The following is a 27,781-nucleotide window of genomic DNA, read 5'->3' as shown; positions in this document are numbered from 1 at the left end:
AATCGTGTTTCTATTAAACAATTAGATTATGAGCTCGAGATTTCTATCGCGTGATAGTTGACGAGGGCTGCGCCCTCATCAATTATCAAATCGAGAAATCGATAGCGAATAATCTAATTGTTTTGGTATAAATCTACTAGTCGCACAGAACTTTCATCTAAATCCTCTTCACAGACACTTCGAGAACGCAAAGAAGCGGTCCCCAGCGCACGCTGCTACGCTACTCACTATCTATTACAGAATAGAACGTGAATAGCGTAGCCAATCAGAGGACGGCATTCGTGATAGAACGCTAGTAGATTTATACTAAAACTCGATAGAAACAGAGCTAGCACGAGCTGTTGACGTAATGATAGCGCGAGCAAAGAGAATTTACATTTTGATGATCAAAGTAAACAAGGTGTCAAACTGGTAGTGAAACAAACTTCTCCCACAGTTGCAGAAAGTATAATTTAATGTTGCTGTTCAATTCACAGCTTTAAACTATTTTACATATATCTTTTATTTTGCAAAAATAAAACCCATACACGTTGGCATACTGTCAAACTGGCAGAGAAAGAAGTTACATGCACAATTTCAGAAAGTATGATTCAATTCTCAACGACAAACGTATAAGAATAATTATCTTTACTAGTCATAGTATATTTCCTTACAATTACAACATTCTTGATCAATGAACGTTTAGACCCACAATTCGACAGGAGATATAGTTTTGATGCGCGCCTGCTCAGCTGGTGGAAGTCCGCTGAAAAACTTGATTCCTGTCAACAGTTCGATGTCACGAACCCTGGCTGTGTTCTCCAAGAAATACTTGGAAGAAGACTGAAACTGCAAGAGTAGTAAGTGAGAAAAGACAGTTGATTTAACTGTAATAGGTCGATTGTTTCAAAACGTAAATCAAAGAGAATAGTTTCCAATGGTCCAATTAGCGAAAATTATATAAAGGACGAATCTAAACCCGTGCAATTATTAATTATAAATGAGCTCCAAGGTGTCATTGCACAGACATATAAACATCTAATAATTTAAAATTTTAGTCACGCAATCGTCAAAAGAGGTCATTGGCGAAAACCAATTATCCTGCATCACTTTCTTTTTCCCTGAATTGTGCTTTTTCCCATCCAAAAGAACCATTTTGAGAGGTATACATCAAGGACTCATTGAAGTACAATATTGACTAAGGGGTACTGAGTGTTGCTGATATTCAAACCAGCGCAACAAAACATTGCTGCCAACTCACACTCTCATGGACTTGAAAATGTCTAGAGCCCAGTGAATAAAAAGAAAACCGACAAATGAGGGTAATTATTACAATGAACTGTCAAATTTTAAGGGTGATGATCTCAATGGATTTCACTGCGGGGTCAACTTTTTTTTATTGCGTTGGCACACTCACCTTGGAACACGGACGTTTAGGCAAGTGTGGTAAGATAAAGGAAATGACGTCAAGCCGTCCTTCACATCCGGGTACTTTGTGATACGGCTTCTTGTTGGTGTCACATCGCAGGATGATTTTGTAATAATGAGTAGGAATGGCCACTGAACTGCTGTCGTTTTTCAGCCACCTGTGAAAAAAGTGGAATAGAGATCTAGACTAAGAGATGCTGCATGTAATAGCACGCCAGGGTTAATTAATACAGTCAACGGCTAATTAACTTTACTCATTTCAAACCTTCAAAGGCGGATATTTATATTTTGTCGACGATAGCCATCTCCCCCCACGATGGTGGGGGTCTGAGTTAGAACGAGGGAACGTGGATTAATATCATACATGTATTACTTATTCTCTTTTATTATAGCAAAATAAGGACGGTCATGATCAGGCAGGCAGTAAGTCAGTAAGCCCGTTAAACCATCAGTCATCAGTCATCAGTCCGTCAGTCTGTGGGTCAGTCATTCTGTCAGTGGCTCAGTCAGTCAGCCAGCCAGCCAGCCAGCCAGCCAGCCAGCCAGTCTGTCAGTCAGTCAGTCAGTCAGTCAGTCATTCAGTGGGTCAATCAGTCGGTTAATCAATCAGTCTGCCAGTAAGTCCCGCCAGTTAAACAGCCAATCAGTGAGTGAGTGAGTGCGTCAGTCAGTCAGTTAGTCATTCAGATAGTCATTCAGTCAGTAAGTTAGTCAAACAGCCAGTCAGCTAGTCGGTCAGTCTCTCAGTGAGTTAGTGAGTCGGTGGGTCAGTTAGCCAGCCAGGCAGCTAGTCAGTCAGTCAGTCAGTCAGTCAGTCATCCCGTCAGCCTGGCCGTCCGTCAGTCAGTCAGTCCGTCAGTCAGTCAGACAGTCAGTCAGTGTGTCAGGCAGCCAGTTAAACAGCCAGTCAGTCGACCAGTCCATTCGTCCGTCGTGCCGTAAATCAGACAGACAGACAATCCGTCCGTTCGGAAATTAATCCGTGGATAGGTAAGTGACACGTTTTCCAGGTATAGCAATCCTGGTTCCCAAGATCCAAATTCATGTATCTGACGCTCAAAAAAGTTGACAAGAGACAGAAAGGGGCCTCAATACCAACCTCGTTATGTTTCCATCGTCATCGCGGAGTCCATCCGCATTCTCGTCAAATATCGAACCGGATATGACGTAAACCTGTGAGTGAGTAACGGAGAGATTCCGAACCATTCTCTCAACCTCAAGCCAGATTCCTAACGAGGGCAAGAAAGCTCATAAAGTAGCAAATAGAGATTATTTGGCCCACAGGCGGCCCAAGCTCTCAATGTTATCCTTTTTTTTCCCTTTTTATGCGAACGTTCAGGCTAACGTGACATATGGCATGTACTATTACATAACGACCGAATTTGACCACGCGAAACATGACTCCCGCCTTGCAGTATATGGAGGTGTTTTGTTACAACGGTTTGAATTTATAAAGGTTTGTATGGGAATGCAACGGCTTTGCTTGAAAAGCCGATTATTCTTATATTTTGTAAATAAAATCTACTTACCCTGTTGCTGTGTTGTATTCTTTGTTGTTTGCCAGCTCCTCGGGCCGATCTAACGCGATTTCGGCGAGTTATCGTTCTGTGGGTTTCCACTACTAAAAGAAAGACAAGGCCGGACACTGATTTCCGGAGTGCCCGCCGCTCGAAGCGAATAAATCCACTGAAAATAACCCTGCCGGCTCAATTCCTCCGTAGAATCGAAGAAGAGATGTTGAAGCTCCATGTCAGTTCACTCGCTACGCGATTCCGTCCACAACGCCTTCGCAACGATACATTTATTTCGAGATTGCTTCGCTCGCAAACTCGAAAACAGCCGCGTCACAAAAGTTAGGACACTTTCGCGGTGTTGGGTAACTATAATTAGCCCGACCGGGGGTAGTCAGCAACGATTTGTCAACGGTCAAACCAAAATGCTCCCCGGGTTCCCTCGTGCTTTAGTTGTCAAACCCATAAAGGGAGTGCCCGGTTACCCGGGGAGCATTTTGGTTTGACCGTTGACAAATCGTTGCTGACTACCCCCGGTCGGGCTAATTATAGTTACCCAACACCGCGAAAGTGTCCTAACTTTTGTGACGCGGCTGTTTTCGAGTTTGCGAGCGAAGCAATCTCGAAATAAATGTATCGTTGCGAAGGCGTTGTGGACGGAATCGCGTAGCGAGTGAACTGACATGGAGCTTCAACATCTCTTCTTCGATTCTACGGAGGAATTGAGCCGGCAGGGTTATTTTCAGTGGATTTATTCGCTTCGAGCGGCGGGCACTCCGGAAATCAGTGTCCGGCCTTGTCTTTCTTTTAGTAGTGGAAACCCACAGAACGATAACTCGCCGAAATCGCGTTAGATCGGCCCGAGGAGCTGGCAAACAACAAAGGATACAACACAGCAACAGGGTAAGTAGATTTTATTCACAAAATATAAGAATAATCGGCTTTTCAAGCAAAGCCGTTGCATTCCCATACAAACCTTTATAAATTCAAACCGTTGTAACACAACACCTCCATATACTGCAAGGCGGGAGTCATGTTTCGCGTGGTCAAATTCGGTCGTTATGTAATAGTACATGTCATATGTCACGTTAGCCTGAACGTTCGCATAAACATAGGCACGTAAGGCGTGCAAGAGTTATTTTTTTGTGAACTATAAGTCTCGGAGATAGGAGCATTCATGGAGCTGTTTACAGTAATGATTTGGTTGATTTGACAAGTTTTTTTGAATGCGATGTACAGCAAGAAAGAAGCTGGGAGTTTATGATGTACATAAGATGTTACATCGGTAATGGTAAGATAACTAAATAGTAAGCCATAAAATGTTTGACTGAACAAACTACAGTAATCTGACACGTCTCCAGATTAATGTAGATACCATCTTATTTTCTAACAGGCAATTTTATTCGTTCTTTGATACAACCCACACTGTGATTGGTCTGACACGCGCACATGCATAACTCCCTCACTCACCGATCACTTAGCCCTTCCCCCGGGGGGAGGACTCCCTTATATGGGCTATATAGGTCTGTGCGGCCCCAAAGGGTATGGTTTTTCAGCTGTTTTGGTCATAAATAGGGTACGGTTTTTGCACTCTACCCTTGATATGAGTATGCTTTAAGAAGAAGCCTTTTTTTTATCATTATCGAAAAGAAAATCAACAAAAGCCCTTCACAAATTTATATGTTTACGGTAATTTAACATTGGTTTGAACTAGGGAGCTAATTATAACGCAGGTCTGAAACAGGGTTTTGATTTGAGGGTCAGGTCGTAAATAGGGTTTCGAATTTTTGGTCAGGTCAGAAATAGGGTAAGGAATATCGCAGATTTTTGTCATAAATAGGGTAAGGGTTTTGGGAAGCGGGCCGCACACCCCCAACCAATTTTTCTGGGAGTACCCCCTCGGGAGCCCTTCCAGCCCCCAAGAGGAATTTTTGCTCAAAAATACTCAACTTAAGAGAACTTTTCGCATTTTATACGAGTCGTAAGTTTACCCTTTTTACACAACACAACGCAACAACACTACTTCACCGAAAATTGAAAGAAAGAGAAAAAAACCTCTCTGACACGTTGAAAGTCTGATTTAATTAAATTGCACTTTAACTTGGTGCCACACAGTCTTCAAAGAACATTTGAACAGTTTTCATACTTTTTACCTTTAAAAATATCGGACTGAAAAGAATGTCATAAAATGCCCATCAAATAAAAATATTAAACTGCTACTGCAGAGACGTAAAAACACTCTAGAAATGAAAGCTTCTTTTTTGTTTAACCTGGGAACAATAGCCGATAACTTGTAAGCTCTAATTGAATTTACTCCCATATGAAAAACAAAAGTGTCGAGTTACCATTTGTAACTAAAAATAGTAAACTTCTCGTGGGAACAAGTGGTGACGATTCGTCAGCTCTAATTGAATTTACTACCTTGTGAAAAACAAGAGTGTCAAATTACCCATTGTAACTAAAAAATAAAAATATCTCGTTATATTTGCATGCAATAAGAACAAAACAATCGTTACCTGCACTTACTACTGTAAACGTTAGAACTGCATCAAATCTAAATAGTCTCGTCTCCTCTAAAACATGTCCTAAGAACTAGAACCGACGATTTGTGACCTCTAATTGAATTAACTCCTTGTGAAAAACAAAAGTATCAAGTTACCCTTTGTAATTAAAAGTAAAAATATCTCGTGCCATTTGCCTACTACTAACTCACGAACTGCTTCAAAACTCAAGACTCATCTCGTTCATAACTAGCCACCATTACACTGAAAATTATGCACTCTAAAACAACCCAATGTACGTATGTAACTGTCACACACCCTTCCAAACCGGACTAAAAATCACAAACCGGCAACATACACGTCACTCTTTATTTTTCAATTACCAAAGTCCTTGTGTTTATACATACCTTGTGTTTCTCACGTACCATTTACCTTTACAACAAGAAATTTGATTGGCTGTTCATAGTAGATCCAATCTGATTGGTGTGACATACATACATCTCTCACTCACTCACTCACTCACTCACTCACTCACTCACTCACTCACTCACCCATTGACCCGTCCATAACATACCCGACGCGCCGACTAAGAGGTATTTTTTTTACAAAAAAATAACTCAAAAAGGGGAAAAAAAGGATAACATTGAGAGCTTGGGCTGCCTGTGGAAAGAACTGTGACTGGTGACTGACATTTCGACAACCTCAGCGGAAGTGATCTTCATAGTCAAGCGAAGTGAGATCATCTCATGATCTGGGACAACACTGTTGTCTTTCTGAGATTTACTAAACAGCGAGAATATAGGTGAGACGTAACATGCTTTAATAAAAGATTCCTTTTAAAAATCTTACCACCGTTAAATCCACGATGTTGAGGTGCTATATTTGACAGCAAAAATGAGTTCATCACCGTCTCATCATTTTCGTCAAAGGTGTCAAAGTCGGCATTCGGCGCCATGTGACCACGGTCGAAAGAAGAGCCCCTGTAATGAGCGCAGAGCGAGGTCTGGGAATCGTTCAGTCGTATATCTTGTCGAAAACAGTTTCTTCGCGTGGCTGTTTGAGAGGATTTCTAGATAATAGTGGCAAAGCGCACAGAAATATTTTATTTTACAGAAAACTTAAATACCGGACACAAAACTGTTGCGTAAAATCTTGGGCTCAATGTTCCAAAAGCAAAACCTTGTTTTTATCTTCAGAACGTTCTCTTCATTATCTTTTAATTTCAAAACGTTACGAGCAACAGCTTCAGCTTATTATAACAACAACGTAGAACAACTTGTCTTCAACCTGTTTTAAGAGGACACCCATGGAAACCTCCCTAGTGCCCGCTTAAAGGAACTATGTTACAGTTTACTCTAAGTTCGTCGTTTGTTATCCGGGTTAACCTTTTCCATCCTTAACCATCCTTGTTGCTTTATGGTTTAAAATTATCTCTGGTGTTTTTCTATCTTATTAAACTACTATTTTCAGGTTTCCTTCAATTTAAATGTACTTTTGTACGTGGCCAAAATAACTCCGAATTAAACTGTCTTGTGTTCGTGTCTAATAACGTTCAGATCTGGATTAACGCACCTTTCCATCTAATCTGTACGCTACCCATAATGGCAAATGAAGAGAGGTGCTATAACCCGTCACAAAATCGTTCTGTGTTAAAATGCAGCCTCCTTGACCGGCTCCGCCTTCGGGTACCCCCCACGGGAGGTGCGTTTCTTGCAGTTGAGATACTAAGATAAAACAGGATTGGTTAATGGACAAACAAACTTTGTGAAATCAAAAGGCTATCGAAGCCCTTCAGACGAACCTCTAAAAAGTAGCAGACTGACGTGAAGATAGAGCGATTTCAACTAACTATCGTAAAACCAAAACCAAAGTAATCACTCTGGTTCATCAAAACTTTAAGAACCAGACAGTCCAGATAACTAATCGAAACATGTAGCCGACGCGAAGCGCGGGAAAACGTGTGCGAGCGAATCACAATTGGTTTTGGTTTTACTTCTGACTGGACGGCAAAGTCACGCAAGTTTTTTTATTAGGTAGCGTGATGGAGCACAACCAAAGAAACGGTTGTTGCTTCGACAGTCTAGCTAGTGAACACCGCTGTATTGTAGACTAAGTGGTTAGAAGAGGAACATTTCTTACATGGAAACCTACGCTGAAAACCAGCCCATTGAAAATTAGCCCATTTCCGAGTTGACCCACGCTTCTCTATCAAAGCGAAGCCAGGTGCACAACGATTCATATGAAAATGAGTTTAATTTGCAAGGGAATGAAATCTCATTTTCATATGAAAGGATGAGCACCAAGACTCGCTTTGAGAAAGAGGCTTAAGATAATTCGGAAATAGCCTATTCTCAATGCGGTCTTATTTCACTAACTCTAACATGTTTTAGTGCCCAGACAAATACATATTTCGTGATATTCTTTTCACATGGCGTCCAAGGGATTATATGTCCTTGTACACCGCAATAAAAAACCCCAGCCCAATTCATACTTTTCCAGTCATATTAATATGTTTAACATCGAATCGTGATTACAGCATTTGCTCTTTAAACAATTTATTGCACACAATTCTCAAGCAGAAGAGACAAATGGTAGTCTATGAACTTACTTTGTTCGTCTGAGAAGTTTAGCATTCTGTCATATCGAGCAACATCACTTTTATTTGCCTAATATAAAAAAAAACGACAAAAAAAAAAAAAGAATTAACGGCAACATTTGTATTTACACATTCATTGAACACTGTAGATCCAAAACTAAAAACAATTTCGCCTAAATCCTAGTTGCAATGGCCTGAATTCGAAAGTCCTAAATATTTTTTCGAATATGTAATTAATACTAGTTCCGCAACGCTTTCGAGTGGTGTACAATGGAACATCCAACGAGTCACTTGTATTTTCTCGGTATAGACACGAGCCGTTTTACCCCGAGAGAGCATTGTATCACTATTTCATACATTTTCATAGAAAATACAGTGACCAACACACAATCAATGCGACATACGCGCGGCGCATGATGGGAAGGTTAGGGGTAATACGGTGAAATATACAACGGCTTTCCTGTGTTCTGATTGGCTGTATTTTCTATGGCATAGTGTTAAGTGTAAAATAACGATTAATGTAGGCTAAACCTGACCATCAACCCTCTTCCACGATGACCTCCGCCCTCTGAGGACATTTGTCACAGTATGGCGGCTCCAAAAAGGACAAAGCATCACGCTTTTTGAAAGAGTGTCGCCCGGTAGAATTTGCATCGTAAAGCTTACCTAATTATTGAAATTCATTTCTCTCTAGCTTTAGAAAGTACACCAGCATCTCACTCACCTGGCACCAAGGACAAATGCATTGTGTGCAGTCTACCAGGCTCTTGGGATAGCGACAGATGTCATTTCTCATAGGATTACCATCGCTTTTTGATTCAGGAACAGCGACGTCAACAGCTGTCGGATCTAACAGGTGCAACAAACTACCAGGCGTCCCGTCGTTCGGGGCGGGTTTAAGGCCGAGGATACCTGGAACCAATAAAAAGACTATTTTAGGTGGCTCTTTAAGGTTTTTAAAGTTCAGGGGCACTGATAACGTTGGTACTAATCGGCGCACGCTAAAAGGAAAACGGGAAGGTTTTTGCGGTATTGTAAGACGTAGCTAGCCTGACCGCAAAAGCAAAGCTGACGATGAAATTCTTCGTGTTTTCATCGGCCGTGAAATTCTGTAGAACTTGTCAGACTGGTTTTTAAGATTTACTACAGTGAAACCTCTATTAAGCGGACACCCTCGGGACCTCCCCAAGTGTCCGCTTAATAGAGCGTGTCCTCTTAATAAAGGTTTATAACAATTGCGCAATGTTTGTTAACAATTAACATTCAACGGTTCCTCTGTACTGTAAAAAAGTTCCAGGTTGTTAACGAAGCTGTCCAGAGTTCAAGTTCATCAGCTTTCACTACCAACTGTTCTGATGCACTGTAAAACTTTTGGAAGTTTTCATCGAAGGAAATTCAAGAAAATCACAATTACACACTAAAGGCACATAAACACTGAAAAAGTCATTTGTATGGCTGTCTTTTTATTGAAGACTGAAAGCCATTGTTTTACAGAAATGCTTATAAAGCATTATCTCTCATTCATAACAAACTCCGTTGCTCTCTAAACACTTACAAATTATCGCCATTACATAAAAACTAAAAAGCAATGAAATACACGTAAGCTATATACATGATAACAAGAACGCTGACAAAACTTGAACTAAATAAAATTCAGTGCTGTTAACACGTTTCATATTATTACTGTACATATTTCTGTTTTTAGTGTAAACACGACCCCACAAGCAAACCTATTGCTTTAAACTAAATCGTGTGTAAATAAAGGATTGCTGTTGTTGTTACTGACGGGCTTTAGCATTGCGTTGCCTTATCACTGACCTGAGTTTTGTAAACAGCAAATCTAAGCAAAACTTTAGTTTTTTCGTGATGTCACTGACTGCGATCCTCGTTCGCAATACGGATGTTGTGGTTCAATCTTAGTCTTGGTACAATCCTTTTTTTTCCCTTTGTTCTTAGGCATGGTAATATATAATAATGAATATAAAACGAAGGAAAATACCAATTGTACCAAGGGAAAAATTGAGCCAAAACATATCCACTGCTTTGGTTTTTTTAAGTTCATTTTTCGATGTTGAGGAAACGCATCTTCAATCAGTTCGCCTTTTACCAGTCATCACATCATTAACCCTCGATCCTGCAGCTCAAGTGTGACACGCAAATTGTGCCGATGCTTTTCTAAATGACTTCCTTGCAAAAACCAGGTTCGTTCTATTTCGCTACATACCGCGTTCCGCCTTTTTTGCAGGGTGTCCTCAATGAGGCGTCGTTTCAAGAGATATTGCCATTCCATCAGTTCGTTCGTAGTCATGTTGATTGGCTTTGTAAAGTTGCCCCGAGAGGACCGTTGATTTTGCCTGTTCATCACTTCGCCATAGCTCTCCTTGTCAGCAGAGTGTGATGGACCTGGTTGACTGGTCTGGAACATGGCTATTCGCTGGCGTGGTGATAATGTGTTGGTAATTTTCCGATCAAACATCAAGCAGTGATCCACTCTTCTTTGCCGATTGATGCTAAATCGTGTCATATTGTATAAGGAACCTTCCAGTCACGAATAGAAAACAGGAAAAGTATAAGGACAGCTGACTCTCGAACACACACTGACAGTTGATCCTAACCTCACACGGATCACCAGGGGTGAATATGCAACTTTTATCACTTTGATTTAAGTTACGTAACCGCTCTTTGGGTCTTGAGTTAGTGACAAAAAATGTTGACGTATTGAATATATAGCGGAAGAAACACATTTATCAACGCCCTGACTTTAAGATGGCAATCTCTAATTGCCTTTGTTGGTGAAGCAGACCGTCAGAGAGGCGAGAAGGAATCGATCTCTCGACGTATCGCTGACGCACGATATATTGTCAGAGCACCGCAGAGCATCCCCTGGCAAAGGCATTTATGTTTTTCTACCCCCAATAGCTCGGAAACCGTAAACAAAAGGCATCGAAAACGTTTATCTTTAGCAGGGCCAAATAATTTGAATACTGGCAACATAAAATAGGTGGAAAAATGCAAATTGTTGTCGCTCGACATCAATAGCAACTTTGCAGTAACGCAATCACAGATCCACCCTCTATCTTGCTTTGTGACGAGAGAAACCGCCAGAAAGGTGTTGATCATTTCACTTGGGCGTAGCACTTCTGCACGAAATCCCGAGTTCCACAGAGCATCCTCTGGTTAAGTCCTATTTTGCTCTAGTGCCAGGTTGCTCGGATATGAACGTTTACCGAAAAGTGCTGTGATTTAGAGTTGGCCAGTTTCCCTTAATACTTTCAGTTCCGAGTTCCATGAAGCATCCTCTGGTCATGTCCTTTTTTTGTTTTAGTTTCTACATGTAGATGCTTAACCTGAAGTTTGATTTAGAATTCATAAGAATTCATAAGAATTCAGTTCATCCCATGCTTTCAGTCACTGATAACTTGCTCCCGAGTTCCATAAAGCACCCTGTGGCCCAATTCTTTTTTGCTTTACTTGCTAGATGCTCAAACTTGAGCCTCAAAGGCGTGTGGTTTAGAATCGACCAGTTCACCTCCATTTGTTCAGTCCCTTGCTGATAGCTTGCTCTCGGTTTCTAGCCCGCGATCAAATTCTCACCTCGTTGAGAGTTTGGTTGTAGTATCAATCAAGCATTAAAGACCTTTCGATCTGGATTTTTGTGTAACATTATAGTGTAATCTGGGAACAGTTTGGGGTGTGCTGTGTTAGAAGTTTAGAATACAGGTTTGTCCATGTGGAAATAGCCAAGCATATCAGCAACTGTGTTAGCCCGCCATATTGAACAACATTATAAGATGGCGGTCGCATTTTAAACGATAATAAAAAGCACAATATGTTTTTTCATTCAATCTGAGATTCACGTCAATTTAAAGAGGAAGTTCTTTTTTGGTTACATAAGCGTTCACACGTCAAGTATAATAGAAAATGTGGGTAGAGAATTGTTGAGTTTTATAAATCTCGTGAAAACCAGCCTCTTACGGTACAAATCGTAACAAAAAAACCACAACAGATGTGACGTCGGCACTGTTTACAAAGACTTTCATTTTTAGATGGTCTCCAACACGCTATTGTGATGAAATGAAAGCTGATGACAAAGTCTTAAGTGTTGATAGGAACCGGCCTGCATATATGAATTATTGACCAGCTTGAGGACAAGGATGGCTGGGTATTTGCCACTGCGCCAAGATCTGTTGATGCGTGTCTGTGACCGAGACGAAATCCAGGTCCAGAAACACGCACAACATTTTCTTGCGGGACATAGCGGGCGATCCCGATTAGGAAAGATAGGGTTATTTCGCCCGCTCGGGGAGCCAATCAGAGCGTAGGTGTTGGTTCAAACAACGAATAACATGACATTTACCTGCCATCATGCTGTAAAGCTCGGTATTCTGAAAATGCTCCACTACTTTTCCTTTCTTGAAAGCGGGACCGTGAGCCACAAAAAGAGTCTGAAATATAAACAGACAGGTGGTTTTGCATATACGAAACCAATCAATTTACATGGAACATTGTTTCAACACAACCTCGCACGAAGGCCCACTTCAATCCAGTATGCTTCGCGGCCACTTGCTTATTGCTGTACAGTGAGGCCGGACTTGAATTATAACCAATAACCAACAATTTTGAATATTTAGGCCTGCGCTAGTGATTTTGCCAAAGGTCTACTTTTGATGTATGAATCAAAAACTGAATCTCGAAACGCAATGACTGCCATCCAGGATTTGCCAAAAAAAAAAATGAGCCTTTAAGAGCTACAGTTTAACAAGCCTTATTTTGACCGATATGTCTAAAAAGAAACTGAAAAAACAAACGAATCTAGAATTACCTGAAAAAGCAAGGAAAATAAATTCAGACATGACAAGAAACAGCTCAAAGCTTATTTGCATAAAATTTGAAAACAACAGAACGTTTTACCATGACGTCACGGCGGTTATATTGGTGTTCGCAAACAAAAGAATTTGTCTGTTTTAGGAAATGAATTCTTTTCTTATGCAAACTTTTCCTGCCCTTTCAGGGCACAAATATGGCCACCATGAAAACGCTAAAAAAAAAGTTGCTTTTCAGCAATTTACCGAAACACCCTTGAATAACGGCCCTGCAGGGCCCGTTTCTCGAAAGCCCCGGAAACTTTTCGGGCCCGTGAAGTCACTTTTAGTTCATCTGTATCTAAAAACGGGAAGGCGTATACGCCTGAAACTTCTAGTATGAAGGGAACCTCTGTTCATATTAAGAATACGCAAATAAAACAGCTCTGTAATCGTAAGCTTGAGATTTTGCTATGGCTTTCCGGGTGCGAAACATTTTCGGGACCTTCGAGAAACGGGCCCCTGCCCCGGTTGACTTGATACCTCAGTTGGTAGAGCAGTGCACCGGTTCAAATCCTGTTCGAAGCTGAATTTTTGTTTTCAAGCCTTATTTTCTTAACTGTATAGATTGGCTGTATAACTGCGATGATCTGCTATTCAGATCAGTTTTGTTGTCATTACATTGATTTTAATATTTGGAAAATATATGTGTAGTCAGTGCTGCAAACGGGAACAAAAGCAGGAAGAACTTCCACAATAACAAAGATTGCCATTTATATCAAGCTCACCGCGGAAAGCGGCAGTATATCAACACAAACAAAATTCACAACTTGTAAGCTAGTTAAGTGAATCAAGTAAAGTTTTTTTTAAAGTTTTCTTACCCGCATGTTAACATCCAAGTTGTCATAACCGTGATCTCCTCCATTGCAATGTCTGATTCCAGAAGTGGAACTAAAACAACGGAGAATAAAGTACACGAGGCACAAAGAAGCTAAGTGAAGTGAATTAATTACCAGTAGTTTTTAAGGCCAACTCCAGCTGTCCAGATGAAAGGCTTCTGTTTTGTAATAATATCAAATATATCATTTAGACAGGCAAATCTTCGGAAACAAATCAGACAAATCTTCGTTGACACACCCGTAAATTTTCCAATAATGAACAACCAATTAACGAATAGTACGAGGACTCGAGAATACTCCGAGAGTTATTACGCCGCCATGTCTGTATCAGTTGCTCAGCAAGAGCGCGACGAAAAATTGTGGCCCGGACCTGTCTCGGAACTACTCTGTCCATCTAGTCTAACTAGTGTGCAATTGTTAACTGTTAATCATTTGCTATGATGGCCGTCATTGGAAAATCTTTCAGATAATGTCACAAACATTTCCAATATTTTAACGTTGCTTCAGGAAAATATAGAACTTTTTCAAATATCACAAAAAGAAACGATAGTTCGCCGAATTCGAAAGTAGCAAAAAAGATACTCGAATTAAGTTCTCTGAATACATTTTGCGAGAGTTTTCTAAAAACAACATTGGCTTGTTCATCAGTAATGTTACCACTATCTCATTATCACTGGACATTTATTTCATTTCAAGAAAGCTCTAATTTAGGGAAATGTACTGTACTCACTTTATTCCTAGGAGCCAACCATCCTCTGGAATTGCGATGATTCGTCCGATTCTCCTGCAAGATAATTTGTGAGGTCAGCAACCGTATTTGGCGTGTCGTAAATTGTAGATCCAGATTTTCCTCTTGTTCAACCCTTGGGTCCATTCCTCAAGTTTTTAATTACTTCCGGTGGAGCCATCGGAAGTAAAAGGTGGGCTTGGGTAGCTGGACAAATAAACCCAGGGCTTTAGCCTTTAACTAACATGACAATATTCCTTTAAAAAAATTACGACAATTTATCCGATCATCACTTTCAGCGGACTGATCATGGAATCTATTTTTATGCATCAGCTAAATTCTCGATATACCATCTCGAAGAAAATGAGAATGAAACATGTTCGGAAGCAGGGTTGGTGCAGTTGTGAGAGCGCTCGCCTCCCAAAAATGTGGCCTGGGTTCGACTCCAGCCCGGTGCCAAATGTGGTTGAATTTGTAATTTGAGGAGGCAGCGTGGCCGAGTGCGGGTTAGGGCGCCGGACTTGAAATCTGCTGGTCGCGGGTTCAAGTCCCGCTCTGACCGCTTAGCTGGAGTTGTTTCTCAGTAGACCCTAGTTCAACTCCTCGGTCATGCTTGTAAATAGCCAACCGGTTTGCCTCCCGCCAGTTGGGATTTTTAACCATGTTGTGTTCATGTGCATTATTTGTTTCACCATTTGGTTTCACTGGCCCTGAAAAGCCCCATTGGGGGAGTGGTCAATCAAGATATTTTTTATTTTTTTATTTTTTTATTGGTTCTCGCCTTCTCCTGAGGGTTTTTCTCCGATTTCTCCGTGCGTTTTCATGCCTTCTGAAAAACCTACATTTTCAAATTCCAATTTGACCAGGATAGAAGACCTGCCTGAAAACCACCTGCTAGGGATAATTTGGCTTCCTCTCTAAGTATTGTAATTAATTTATTTGTTCTTAGTTGGTTGAGGCCAGTAAAGAGACTATTTTGCCAAAGAGTTTGCGTTAAAGAATAATAATAAATTAATAATAAATAAATCAAAGAACATGAAGTTTACTTTGAAAAGCAAAAAAAGAACCGCTTTGTAAGCATCGAAGAAAGCTATCAACACGAGAATTTACAAATACCTGTTATCTGAATAGTGAAGACGCTTTGGAAGGTTTTCCTTCAAAAACACCCGAAAGTGAGGACTTTTACACTAAAAAAGGGAAAAGTCAAAACAAGAAAAAAAAATCATTTTTATAAGATCAGCTGGTTTGAAATCACTCTATGCTAAACGTTCGACCAAATAGTACAATAAAACAAACTAGAATACTCATCCATTTTTGTAGAAATTCGATGTCTCGCCGTTTTATCGACAAGACGTTTCCTTGTTTAGTTTATATTTCGCGCACTTATTCAAATGACACTTCGTTTGGTGTGGTGCTTTGTTTTCAGTGATATGCAACCCCGACTTTTGAAACTAGTGTAGGCTAGAATAGACCATTTTATAATTGTCTGCTCAGTAGCCTAGCCTTTGAATGGCAGTGAGGCTGGAGGTGACCTTGTTTTGATAAAGATCTCACTGCTTTTGTTGTGTAAATTTGTTATTCTTTTGCTGACTAGTTGGCATTTAAATGCGAAAAGCAGAGAGGTCGGTATCAAAGCAAGGCCACCTCCAGCCTCGCTTGCATTCACAGGCCTGGTAACTAAGCTCACAACTGTAAAATGGCCTATTCATGGATATAGATTTCTAAGCAAAACCAAAACAATGTGAACTTACTTTCAGACGAGACACTATTTCTTCAGCTGAAACTAAGGGACGAAAATGAAGACAACAGTTAGTGTGAAAAAAATCAGCTTAACTACTTCTCCCTCGTTTGTCTGTGCTGCATTCATCTAAGTGGGAGGCGCGGTGGCCTGATGGTTAGTGAGCTCGTCTCCAGATCGAGCGGTCTGGGTTCGAGCCCTGCCCGGGGAGATTGCGTTGTGCTCTTGGGCAAGACACTTTACACTCTCAGTGCCTCTCTCCACCCAGGTGTATAAATGGGTACCGGCGAACTTAATGCTGGGGGTAACCCTGCGATGAACTAGCATCCCATCCAGGGGGGAGCAGAAATACTCCTAGTCGCTTCATGCCACAGAAACCGGGATAAACTCCGGCCTGGTAGGCCACTTGGTCCGTATGCAGACTTTACTTTTTATTCATCTAAGTAGTAAATCCCGTCTATCTGTAGCCCTCTAGCAAATTCATGCCATTTATAATAAAGAATTCTGATATTTGATAACTAGAACTCGCGCGCAAGTTCTTAATTGCATGAAGAGAAAACTCATTTGGGGCGATGCAGTTCGCAAAATTTGGCAACTCATTCCCACGCTCGGGTGTAACAAGGACGTTTGAGTTCTTCCAAAACACTCGAACATCTGCCACAGGTTATGCAAGCGCCAAATGGCCTTTTTGACTTGTTTGTTTAAAAAAAAAGAAGAAAAAGCAACACGCTGAAGTTTATAATTTCACTGCCTTGCCTCTCCTTAAGCAGAGCAGTGTTACGTACCTCCAGGTTTTGGATCCATCGATATAAAGGCTCCTCCGTACCACTGAGGGGAGTATATATCATCTAAAGTAACGTTGTACTGAAAGAAACAAATGCAGGAATATATAACACTCAAGCACACATCCTTACTTATGTACACAAATGTTTTAAACCTCCAGCGTTGTAAACATTTTCAAAATGGCTAACCCAATGTTCAGGGTATTCAAACATTTCATCGTTGAAGTTGTGTCTTATGAAAACAGAGTAGTAAAAATATAATAAAGATATAATAATTCTCGATGAAGAAAGATACCAGAGCTTCATAGTTAACACGACAGCAATCTAATATATATATTTTTTTATCAACCTAAACTGAACGGCAAGGAAATACCGTGTAATGCTTACCGTATCTGTGTAAACTATTCGTGTACAACTTTTCGGCGCCATACCTAGCCAAGAAGAGCAAAACATTTTTACAGTAAAACTTTCCCATTTCTGACGTGCCTTCTCGCTTGCACTTCACAAGTCGGAACTAAATTTTGGCTTGAAGTTTGATGATTACGTTCAATATAAGAACATTCAAAGAACTTTCAAACCTGTACGCACTTATATAATTATAATATTTACATTTTTGTAGGGCGTATTTCTTAACTCAATGCGCCTAACAACAAATGATTAAATAAATAAATAGAACAAAAGAAATAACTAACTAAACAATTACTTAAGAAAAATAATAGACTAATTAATTAAGTAAAAACTGTCTTTAAAAAATAAGTCTTGAGTTTTTCTACAGGCTCATAAACTGAATATCGATCATTCGCCATCATCACAAAATGGACGCTTGAGAACCCATGGTCAAATGTCACAATTTACAGAAATCATTGAGCGTAATAGTATAAACCAGCACTGTACCGTGATCTCCAACTAAGATTATATTTATCTTGTCTTGCATGGATCTTTCCTTAAGACCATTCCAAAGTCTTCCAATCATTTCATCAACTCGTTGGATTTGTATGTTCGTCTACAACATATAAGTTAAATAAATTTGGCGTATCATAAGGGCTACACCAGATATAGTTTTGAATGTTGTTCCGAATTCCCATGGGTTACCTTATTATTTCAGGTCATACTTAGAAATAACCTAAAGATACTGGATCCTAACCCATGTCACACCGACCAAGTTCAATAAAAGACTGAGGACTGAGGACAGATAAGAGCCGATAGCCGCTATGTGTGGACACCTAAAAACGATTTAGTTTTTTTATGGGACTATAAGCAGAGAATGTCTAGCTACCGATTGCAGGTTTATCTGTTGTCTCGAACAGGAACCCATATTTTATTTCTACACAATAAAACGCCTAACGCTGAAAAAGCAGACTTAAACTGAACTGGTTCATCTCACCTTTGCCGAGTCAGGTCCACTACGATGAGCGGTGTAATCAGGTTCGTGGAAATACAAGGTGATGAAGGAGGGCCGCCTACAGATAAAAAAAAAACCATCAAAAAGTTAACTGTAAGAACATTCTATTAACTTAAATTCGAGGTTACCAGAATATATATTTTACTAGGTGTGTTATCGCGTAGTATCGCTTGTTGTAGTTTCAAGAGTCCTGCAGTATTTTGACGAGCCCATAGGCTAAATACAAACCAGTAGAAAAGCGTATTACAGCGACACTGGAAACCAAATTCTAAAAGCACTTCTTCTCATTCCCAAAATACAAACTTTGACTCCCCTTCTTGCCTTTTCTGTTCTGGCAAGTGGTGAAGAGGACTATATGTGTGCGAAGATTTAAAGCAGCTCAGTCACGGCATTTTGAGTTTTTTGGCCACGGACAAAATTACCTTTGAATTGAAGGAAAACTGAAAACGCCAAAGAGATAGTAACAAACCATAAAGGAACAAGGATGGTTATGGATGGAGAAGATTAACGCGGATTACAAATGACGAACTTGAAAAATTTAGGCTAAACTTTTCAAAATACACAAACCGTGACGTAGCTCCCTTAAGATGTATATTTCCTGTTAAACTTGCTGCTAACTTGACGTGAATTGATACAATAAAAATCCAAATATTTATTACCAATCGCCACTGTCTTTCTTAGGGTCGACCGGACCACAGTGTGGCGGAAAATCCAACCAGCTCAGTACTTTATCCACACGAGCTTCAAATGGATGGGACCTAACAAGTTAAGAAGACCAGCAAGATAACACTGAGAAAAGATCCATGCACGGCAAACATTTTTCATTATTGAAGTAGATCCGTGCTTTTTGATTGGTTCTTTCTTGGTCGGGATTTTGCTATACGCGCCGTTTCCATGGAAACGGTCACAGTCATAAGCCGCGTATTTCTTGCTTTTTTCAAGGACCAACGCAGGTGCGGTTTAATAAACTACTTACTAACCTAGCTTGCTCGAGCCGTACTGGGGAATATTGGCACTTGGTCGCTGCGCTCGATCCGTACTGCCACGACCTTACGTCAATATTCCCCAGTACGCCCCTCGTGCTCGGTTGATAAGAGCCTCATATTTCCTAATGAAACCCAAAGCACTCGGACATGTTAAATTTCCCTTAAATTTCCGTTTTGTGCGATTTGGATTTTGTCAACATTTTATTCTAGATTCTTTAAATCCTTTAAATTATTTCCTGTTTTTTTTTTATATTTTTTTCTTATTAGAGCTGTTCTGACATTTTTAAAAACTGTGAAAACTAAGAGGTCGGTGCTCAGATGGCCGATGTTTTCAAATGTGACGTCATCTCGACGCTTAAAAGTAAACGGTTGGATGCTTTGCAAGCCAGGTAATTTTGCTTGCTACTGCGGGAATTCTCTAGGAGATGCAGAAGGGGAAGGGAGAAGCACAAAAAGAACCCCAAAGGTGAACGGTGCCCCTTAGAACAATTGAAGTTCTAGAGCCTTGTATAAGACTGGCGCGTCTGAAATTTGAATTGACCAATCAGGATTCAACAGGCGGGAGATACTTTACTGTCCTGACATCAATGCAAGTTAACAGGAATAGCATTGACATTAGGCAACTTTTCTCACTGGAGTTGGCATTAAATATTCACGAATAGGGATTTACAATTCCCAAAACCATATAAGATTGTAAATAGTGAAAAATATGAAACATTTTGTGTCTCCAAGCTTCCAATTTGGCGCCAAAATGGGTCGCCGGCGTCCGGCATGGCAAAATAGAGCTTTCAATATACTCAATAAGTCTAACTTGTAATGGTACCTGTTTTGCCTTCTCTGTTGATACTTACTGATTGTAAGGCAACATGATGTTGGGCAATATTCCTGAAAGTAAAATATTACACATCATTTTAATTTCTAAATTGCACATGTGGGTTGCAAACTCTAACCAGCAATTGAACGAAGAAATTTCTATGTATTTGGTACGAAAAACAAATGAAATTTGCTGTAATCAATCGAGGTAAAAATTGTTTTTTCTCACCAGTCAGGAGCGAGCGCCAACAAGTTAATCGCTTAGCGAACAGTACGCTTTTCCTCGCATTTTTACAGCGACTACCTGTGATATGCCTTCGGCTGGAAGGAAGGGCCTAAAGGGAACTGGCCGCGAGGCTACGACTGTCTTACCGCAGTTGATAACGGTTGAACGTTTTCCCACACTTAGCACTTCTTGCATGGCTTTGTTTCAAATTTTCAGAGGTTCACTGCATTACCTTCCTTTTCAGTGAATAGTCAATTGCGATTATATTGATTTTGTTATATTAGCATTTACTAGGAACACGTAACTAAATGGACATCTTATTTATAACTCACATCTTACCTTCAACAGGGGCCTCTGATCCCACCCAGAAGTATGACGCGGACACAAGACCTTGCTTAACGGCGGTCACCCACAACTAGCAATGCAAGAAAGCATGGATAGGAGTCCGAGGTACTTAAAGATTATTTCCAGTCCGCACTACACAGCCCCAGCACCCTAATGTTTATAAACATTAGAAATCTCACTCGATGGAATGCGAATCAATGATTTTCGTTACGAACCACATACCTTATCTTTGAGGCCTCTCAAATTCTTTTTCCAACAGCTTCATTGATTTTTGCAGCTGCGAAGTTGTTTCATCAAGTGATTTGGCGGTTGTTTTGAAACTTCGAATTTATAAATTACTTCTTGGGAGTAGTTACGAAATGTTTACATTTTGTGATGTCTTACATGATACAAAACGAAAAACGCAAACAAACTCTCGAGAATGCGCAGTACGGACTGGAAATCACCTTTAAATTATGTAAAGAATGTCACAAGATTATTATTTGGTCACGATAAACAGTTTGGAAAAGGATGGCATTTCTTTGGAATTGAATGAAAACAGAAAAAAATAGTTCATGGTAGGATTTTAAAAAAGTACATTTGAAGCTCCTGCTTCTAAGTTCTTGTAAGCAACCACCCCGAAGAGGAGGAACAGCGGCGGCAGCAGCAAGAAGGGAAGGAGCAGAAGCAGCACCGCCACCAGCAGAAAAATAGGTACGAGTAGGAGCATCAGCAGCAGCGGTAACAGCATTGAAAAGCAATAGGAGGAAGAGCGGAAGGAGGAGGAGGAAAAGGAGGAGGAGGAGGAGGAGAAGGAGGAGGAGGAGGAGGAGAAGGAGGAGGAGGAGGAGGAGAGGCAGCAGCACAAGCAGCAGGAACAGGAGGAGGAGCAGTCCGGTTTAATTCGGAAGTTCCAAGTCAGAACGATACACTGGATCCCTAATATATTGCATAAACAGGTTCCAGAAACGAAGCATCGAGGCAAAAGACAGTATCTACCCACCGGTTCCCCTTTCCACCATTTTGGATCATCAGCAGTTGCTCCTCCGATCTTAAAATTGTCATTCAAGACATTGTCTCTAAACCTATTGGCCACAATGCCGCTATGCACAGGAAAGAGACCCTAGTGATGAATAGAATTCAATAAGACAAGGTCACAAGGCGTGTTATGGGTCATTTTACCTCTGTTTCAAAACGAATCCACGTGCAAAACCTTTCGTGTGAAAATGAGTTTAGGAGGGACACATTTTCGTCTGAATGGTTTCGATTTCGCACGAAGGCTCTTTCTGAAAGAGAGCCAAAATGCATCTTGGAAATGGCGTATTAAAAAGGACAGTGAGTTGCATACTGCGAAAAGAAAATAACCTTAAGTTTTCTTCCTGATTATATACAAAAATTCTGATGTTAAACAATCTCTATCATCTCTAATGAAAATATCTCGACGTTAAATGCCTAAGAACTGTTCTTTTACCACCAGGCTATGATTCAGATTTGTTTTCTTGTCATCATAACATCGTAAGACCTCGCTACAAGCTATGCCATTGAAGTCATAGAAGACAAATCAAATAGCTGTCGTGTATAGCGCCTAACACGCTGACGCGAGCCATTCAAGAAAATGGCGTCCGTTCTCTTGTTTTCCTTAGAAACGTTCATGTTACTTAGTAACGTTCATGTTACTTAGCAATCTAATGAGAAATACTGTCGGATCAGTGAGTTCTCGGAGACATAATTCAACTATAAGAGGTACCTCGTCCTCTACAGTGCTATTTAAAGTGCGAAGAAAGCGGTTGGACGTTTACTTCTACTGCCGTGGATACTCACCGTTGCCATGGAATAATGGTTTGGGAAGGTCTTTGTCGGAAACTGGGGGAGCAAAAAGTTTGCTCTGACTCCATTACTGGCTAATTGCAAAAAACAAAAGACAATAACAACATCAACATTACGTTTTCCCCACTTCGCTGTTTCCTACCTCAGCATACTTAAATTTGCGTTTTCTTTTGATTTGAAGGTCATTTTGGCCATCTGTGAAAACCAAGGCGCATCGTGATAAGAAAAATGTGTGAAAGGTGAATTGATCAACATGACACGAGCGTGGGACAAAGAAAACAATCTGAGTCCACGACAGGAATAGAACCCATCTCAGATTTTTCCTTTGTCTCACGCTCGTGTCATGTTGAAAAATTCACCTTTCACATTTCATTACCGAGCTTAAAATTCACCATCTTCATTCACTTATCAAGAACTATGTGGTTTGCAGTTTTGCTTTACTACTGAATACTTCCTCAAACGCACAACAGCATATTTCCCCTTGATCTCTTGTGCAAGAAAGCTGTCTCAAATACCAAAGTTTGGCGTGATTATGGTTAACCAAGCCAAACGAAGGCTAAAGAACTCTTCCATACAAAGAGCACTTACTTGCCGAACTGTCGTTTTTTCAAGGTCTCTAATTTCAGTTAGACATGTATCATTACAGGCGCTGGCGATTCTCCGGGAATAGATTTTGACGAAAACCCATGTTGCCTGGAAATTGAACTTATTTTCAGCAAGAGATCGTTATTCTCTTCTGCTTGCAGTTTCCTGCCTGCCCGCCAGTGTCTGTCCGTATCAAGTGTGCTCTCCGTCCACCCGTCCATCTGTTCGTTCATCCCTCTGTTTCTCTGTCTGTCTGCCTGCCTGTCTGTCTCTCTGCCTGTGTCTGTCTGTCTGTCTGTCTGTCTGTCTGTCTGCCTGTTTGTCTGTCTGTCTGTCTCCATATGTCTTTCTACCTGTCGGCTGTTTCTCTGTCTCTCTGCCTGTCTGTCCTTCTGTTCGTTTGTCTGCCTGTAAGCTTGCCTTCTTGACTGACTCTCTGTTAGCCGTCTATCCGTCTTTCTCTCTTGCTATAAACGACGGAATAATCTTACCAAGATAATTAATGTTCGGAGTAATATTTCTGTCCAGATAATCAGGTCGAAATCCATCCATAGAAATAAGAATTATCGGATCTGGCAAACTATTCGTGAACAAAAACCAAGACAAAAATCATAGTGAGATAATTAACTAAAGCTAGTGAGCAAAGATGAAAGTTCTCCTAAACTTGCGTCAGGCGAAATATTCGAAAACGTAGCTTTATTTTTACGGTTAGGCCTACCGTCCACTCTAATCCGTCACAAAAACGGGGCTTCGCGAAAACGCTCTTGAAACCGTTTTTCGTTTTTGTGTGGAGGAAACACATTTTGAAAACAGCGCTTTTCAAAGACAGTGGCGTCTCAATGTTCAAGTGATTTCCCTGACCGAGTTATCCTCAAACATAAATCCAAAATGACCGGTGATTGTTGCGTTTTTAAATTCCTCGTCTTCCTCCGGCGTAGTGTGGACGAAAAACATTTGATGCGTTTTCAGACGTGAAAGCTCCGTTTTAGTGCATGGCTTATTCCCAAACACCCTATTTCACCGTCCAACATCATCTAGAACGATGATTGTGTAAGTGATGAAAATGAATTGAGCCTGAACAGAGTGATTTCCTCTCCAGGAGTTATCTCACCTCATTTCCTGGCATTCTGGAGTTGATCTGCCACCTAAATAGAGGTAAGGAAAAAAGAGTTGGATCTGAGAACACGTCTACACGATCACCTTTACGTTTGACGAATATGCTTATTTTTATTTTCTGCGCGGTTTTTGAATGTACGAAAAATTCCTTCATCTAACTACCAGCCTCATGATGGTAAAGGGGTAAAGTTTGCATACGAGCCAGGCCGGTGCTTATGGTGGGTGCTTATCTCCGGTTTCTGTAGCATGAGGCGACTGGGAGTATTTCTGATACCCCCTGGATGGGATGCTAGTCGATCGCAGGGTTACCCCCAACATCAAGTTCGCCGGTACCCATTTATACACCTGGGTGGAGAGAGGCACTGTGAGAGTAAAGTGTCTTGCACAAGAACACAACACAATGTCCCCGACCAGGGCTCGAACCCGGACCGCTCGATCCGGAGACGAGCGCAATAATCATGAGGCCACCACTCCAATCAAACTGATGATACAGGTGATTAAACAACGTAAAGATTTTGGAAAGCCGAAGTTTCGAACGTTAGCGGTGGACCGTGGATCGCGGGTGTAATTTTGAGACATATCTGGTTATTGTAAAAAAAAGCCATAGAAATGCCCGCAAACTAAGATCTCACCTTCAGATTTCTTCTTTGAATGTGTTTTAACCAGAAACACCAAAAGTAAAATAATTATTAACAAAATAACTAGAACTGCACCCTGAAAGAACAAAAAATTTAATATTGATAGATATTTATTAAAACGCAACTTGATAATTAATGGTTGCATAAGTTTAAATTTCAAGTTAAGTACACATACGACATTGACAGTACCACAACTAAGAGTAGTCGTCTTTTGCTCAAGCCACAATATCTCTTATCCTGAAAAAGAGCGAAAAATATAAACATTTATTTTTTAAGAACACAACATAACATAACATTCGTTCGTTCTACTATTCGTTCTACTACTTGTTCGTTTGTTGGTTCGTTTATTCTTTGGTTCATTCGTTCATACGTCGGTTCGTTCTTTCGTTTGTTTTTCGAGAGTGTGTACATCAGTGCTTACCTTCGATTGAGCGATACCTCGTTCGTTGATTCCTTAGTCTACCGACTTTCCAATAATTGTTCCAATAGCCCGAGTATGAGGCTTTACAAAAGAAAAGATAATGAGAACAACGGGGGCGGGGGGAAGGAGGCTAATACTGAGGCTAACTTTTTAAAGGAGCTACGTCGGTCACGGTCTACACTTCTTGAAAATTTTAGCCTAAAGTTTTCAAGTTCTTCGTTTGCAATCCGTATTAATTTTGTCCATTCTAAACCACCCTTGTTCCTTTACGGTTTATTATTACCTCCTCTGTGTTTTTCTTTCCTTCAATTTACTTTTCTAAATGGCTAAAATAACTCAAAATACCATGACTGAGCTACTATTCTTCCTATCCAAACGAGGACTCCGCCTTACACAGCACTTAAATAATTTCTTTTATAAGCACCTACAGAAGCCAGAAAGCAGCTCTTTAGCTGTACTCAGCAAGAGATTAGGGCGTTTAAGAAAACCACAATGGCAAAGTAGAAAGTGTAGAAAGTCGAAGAATCGCGAGAAAGCTGGACACGAGCGCGAAAGCGGAAGCGAGAAGGGGTGGTGGTGGGGCGGGGGGGGGGGGGAGGGGTGTGCTATTGTTTCCTTTTGCACGCCTTCTGATTGCCCCCTTCCCCCTCCTCAGTTGCCGTTTCACTCGCCTTTTCCATGCTACAGTCTACTGAGTTATCGCCCAATAGGATAATCTCTACGATCTTGTCAAACAAACGTTTTATGTCAACGTCAGAAGTCAAAAACTCTTCTGAGCTTAAGCCGCGATCATATCCACCAGCCCTCCCTTCCTGCATCGCATGTCATCAGAACTCTGCAGTCCCGCGTGACCCCAATAACTGTATTGCGTTACTCACAGCACCCAACAGGTGACATGGATGTAAGGGGAGAACAGGCAGTTTGAATTGAATGTCTTAACTCTGAGCTCGATCGAAGGCTGTTAGCGACTTAAAGGATGTAATTTAACTTTAAGCATACCCATGCGAACTTTCTAGTCTCAATTCTAGGCTAGATTTTAGACTACTCCATGTATTCGAATAACCTGCATCATGCAATCATTGGACTAAATCAGGAGCCACAATCGGGAACGGAGACCGTAAGCGCGCGCCATTTCTAGTATTGGCTCTGTCCCTATGATATGGGACAATTTTGTACCATCGTGTGCGGCACACGCGCGTATATGCTGCGAGGATTCTTGCGGATATAGCGCGGGGAAATGGCATCCGAAATTCCCGAAATGTTTGATGCTTTTGGCACACAACTCAATATGTTTATGTCTGTCGGAATTTCGATTATGGCTCCTGACTAAACTAAATATCTCAGAGACAGCAAGACCGTAACGAAGAATCAGCACAGACATATCTTCGCCAAGTACTTGCAGTGACATAGTAGCCTTACTATCTCGCAAAAGTAGAAGCAAACACATGTAAACAGATCGCTAATGAATGTTAAACAATGGCATTGTGGCATCTATATTATCAATAAGTAAGCTACATTGTAGTGTAAATTTTATGCCCTCCAATTTACAGAAAGCGTTCATCTTTTTGTAGCTAAGATCCTTGTAGTGTTCGGCGTACGAGGAACCAACTACTCACATGATAGGTCGCGAAATGCATGAACGTTGTACTTGCTTTTTATTTCAGAAAACCGTAACCGAAAGACCTTAAATTATTTGCCGAACCCTACGTTGTCTAACTCACCTTTGAGGAGTGATCGATTTCTACCCTCCATTTCTCTTCCTCGTCGTCAAGTTCGGGGGTCAGAATTGCTTTAGATCCCATGGCCAGGTGAAAAAACGGCAGCGGCAACAACTGGCCTAACTTCTGTTCGACTTCCCGAATTGCTCTAGCATGAATTAACTGTAACATACCTCGCCGGCTGATTGGTTGACATGAGTCACGCTTTCAGCGAGATGTTGTCACGCATTGCTTTTGCTCGAAAAACCCGAAATGTTTTGTCCATTGGCGCGGGGCTCACATTCTCAGGCTAAAATATATATATATATTTTGACCAGGCATTTATATTATCATTTTGATTTTATTATTACCAAGACACAAAGTACGATATTGCTTTCACAAACCACACGATGTATTGAAGTATGTAAGCTCTGGGCATGTTTCTTTTGGAATTTACCATTAAGAGTTCTTATCTTATTTAAGTTCATATTCATTAAAACACATATTTCGGATGAAACATCATCCATCGTCAGTTTACAATACCAATTGAAAATGAGCAATAAACACTTTAACAATGAGTGATGGAAAAAATAAGAATCATTAAGGATTAACCCGCGAAGCACAAACAAATGTGAAAATATTACGCTAAAATAACACAGACCAATTAGTATGAACGGGATAAATTAAGATGTTTAAAGAAGGCTGCTTCCCTTTTCAAGTCAGTATATTTTGACGTTAACTATATGTTGTCACTTTCATTCTTTCGCGGAAGAAAATTATCAC

General features: G+C 40.6%; 1 protein-coding gene across 1 annotated transcript; it reads right to left on the bottom strand.

Moving 5' to 3' along the window:
• Positions 1-436: 436 nt before the first annotated feature.
• LOC110049077 (ectonucleotide pyrophosphatase/phosphodiesterase family member 3-like) lies at positions 437-27,210 on the bottom strand. Its single transcript, XM_089287485.1, has 26 exons — positions 27,023-27,210; positions 25,070-25,117; positions 24,875-24,956; positions 24,238-24,271; positions 23,618-23,706; positions 22,536-22,615; positions 21,718-21,837; positions 20,730-20,805; positions 20,203-20,236; positions 19,025-19,123; positions 18,348-18,423; positions 17,858-17,966; positions 17,351-17,394; positions 16,967-17,045; positions 16,195-16,226; positions 15,560-15,630; positions 14,447-14,500; positions 13,699-13,768; positions 12,373-12,460; positions 8,740-8,927; positions 8,028-8,085; positions 6,992-7,143; positions 6,269-6,488; positions 2,507-2,636; positions 1,397-1,565; positions 437-828 (listed from the first exon to the last, which is right to left on the bottom strand). The coding sequence occupies exons 1-26, from the start codon at positions 27,188-27,190 to the stop codon at positions 682-684; spliced, it is 2,517 nt and encodes an 838-aa protein (XP_089143611.1). The 5' UTR covers positions 27,191-27,210; the 3' UTR covers positions 437-681.
• Between the last annotated feature and the right edge of the window lie 571 nt (positions 27,211-27,781).

Source organism: Orbicella faveolata, unplaced genomic scaffold, assembly GCF_042242905.1.
Source record: "Orbicella faveolata isolate gen_17 unplaced genomic scaffold, um_ofav_v1 contig_14, whole genome shotgun sequence".
Lineage (NCBI taxonomy): Eukaryota > Metazoa > Cnidaria > Anthozoa > Scleractinia > Merulinidae > Orbicella > Orbicella faveolata.
The sequence above is the reverse complement of the archived record's forward strand: the minus strand, read 5'-3'. Positions and strand labels throughout refer to the sequence as shown.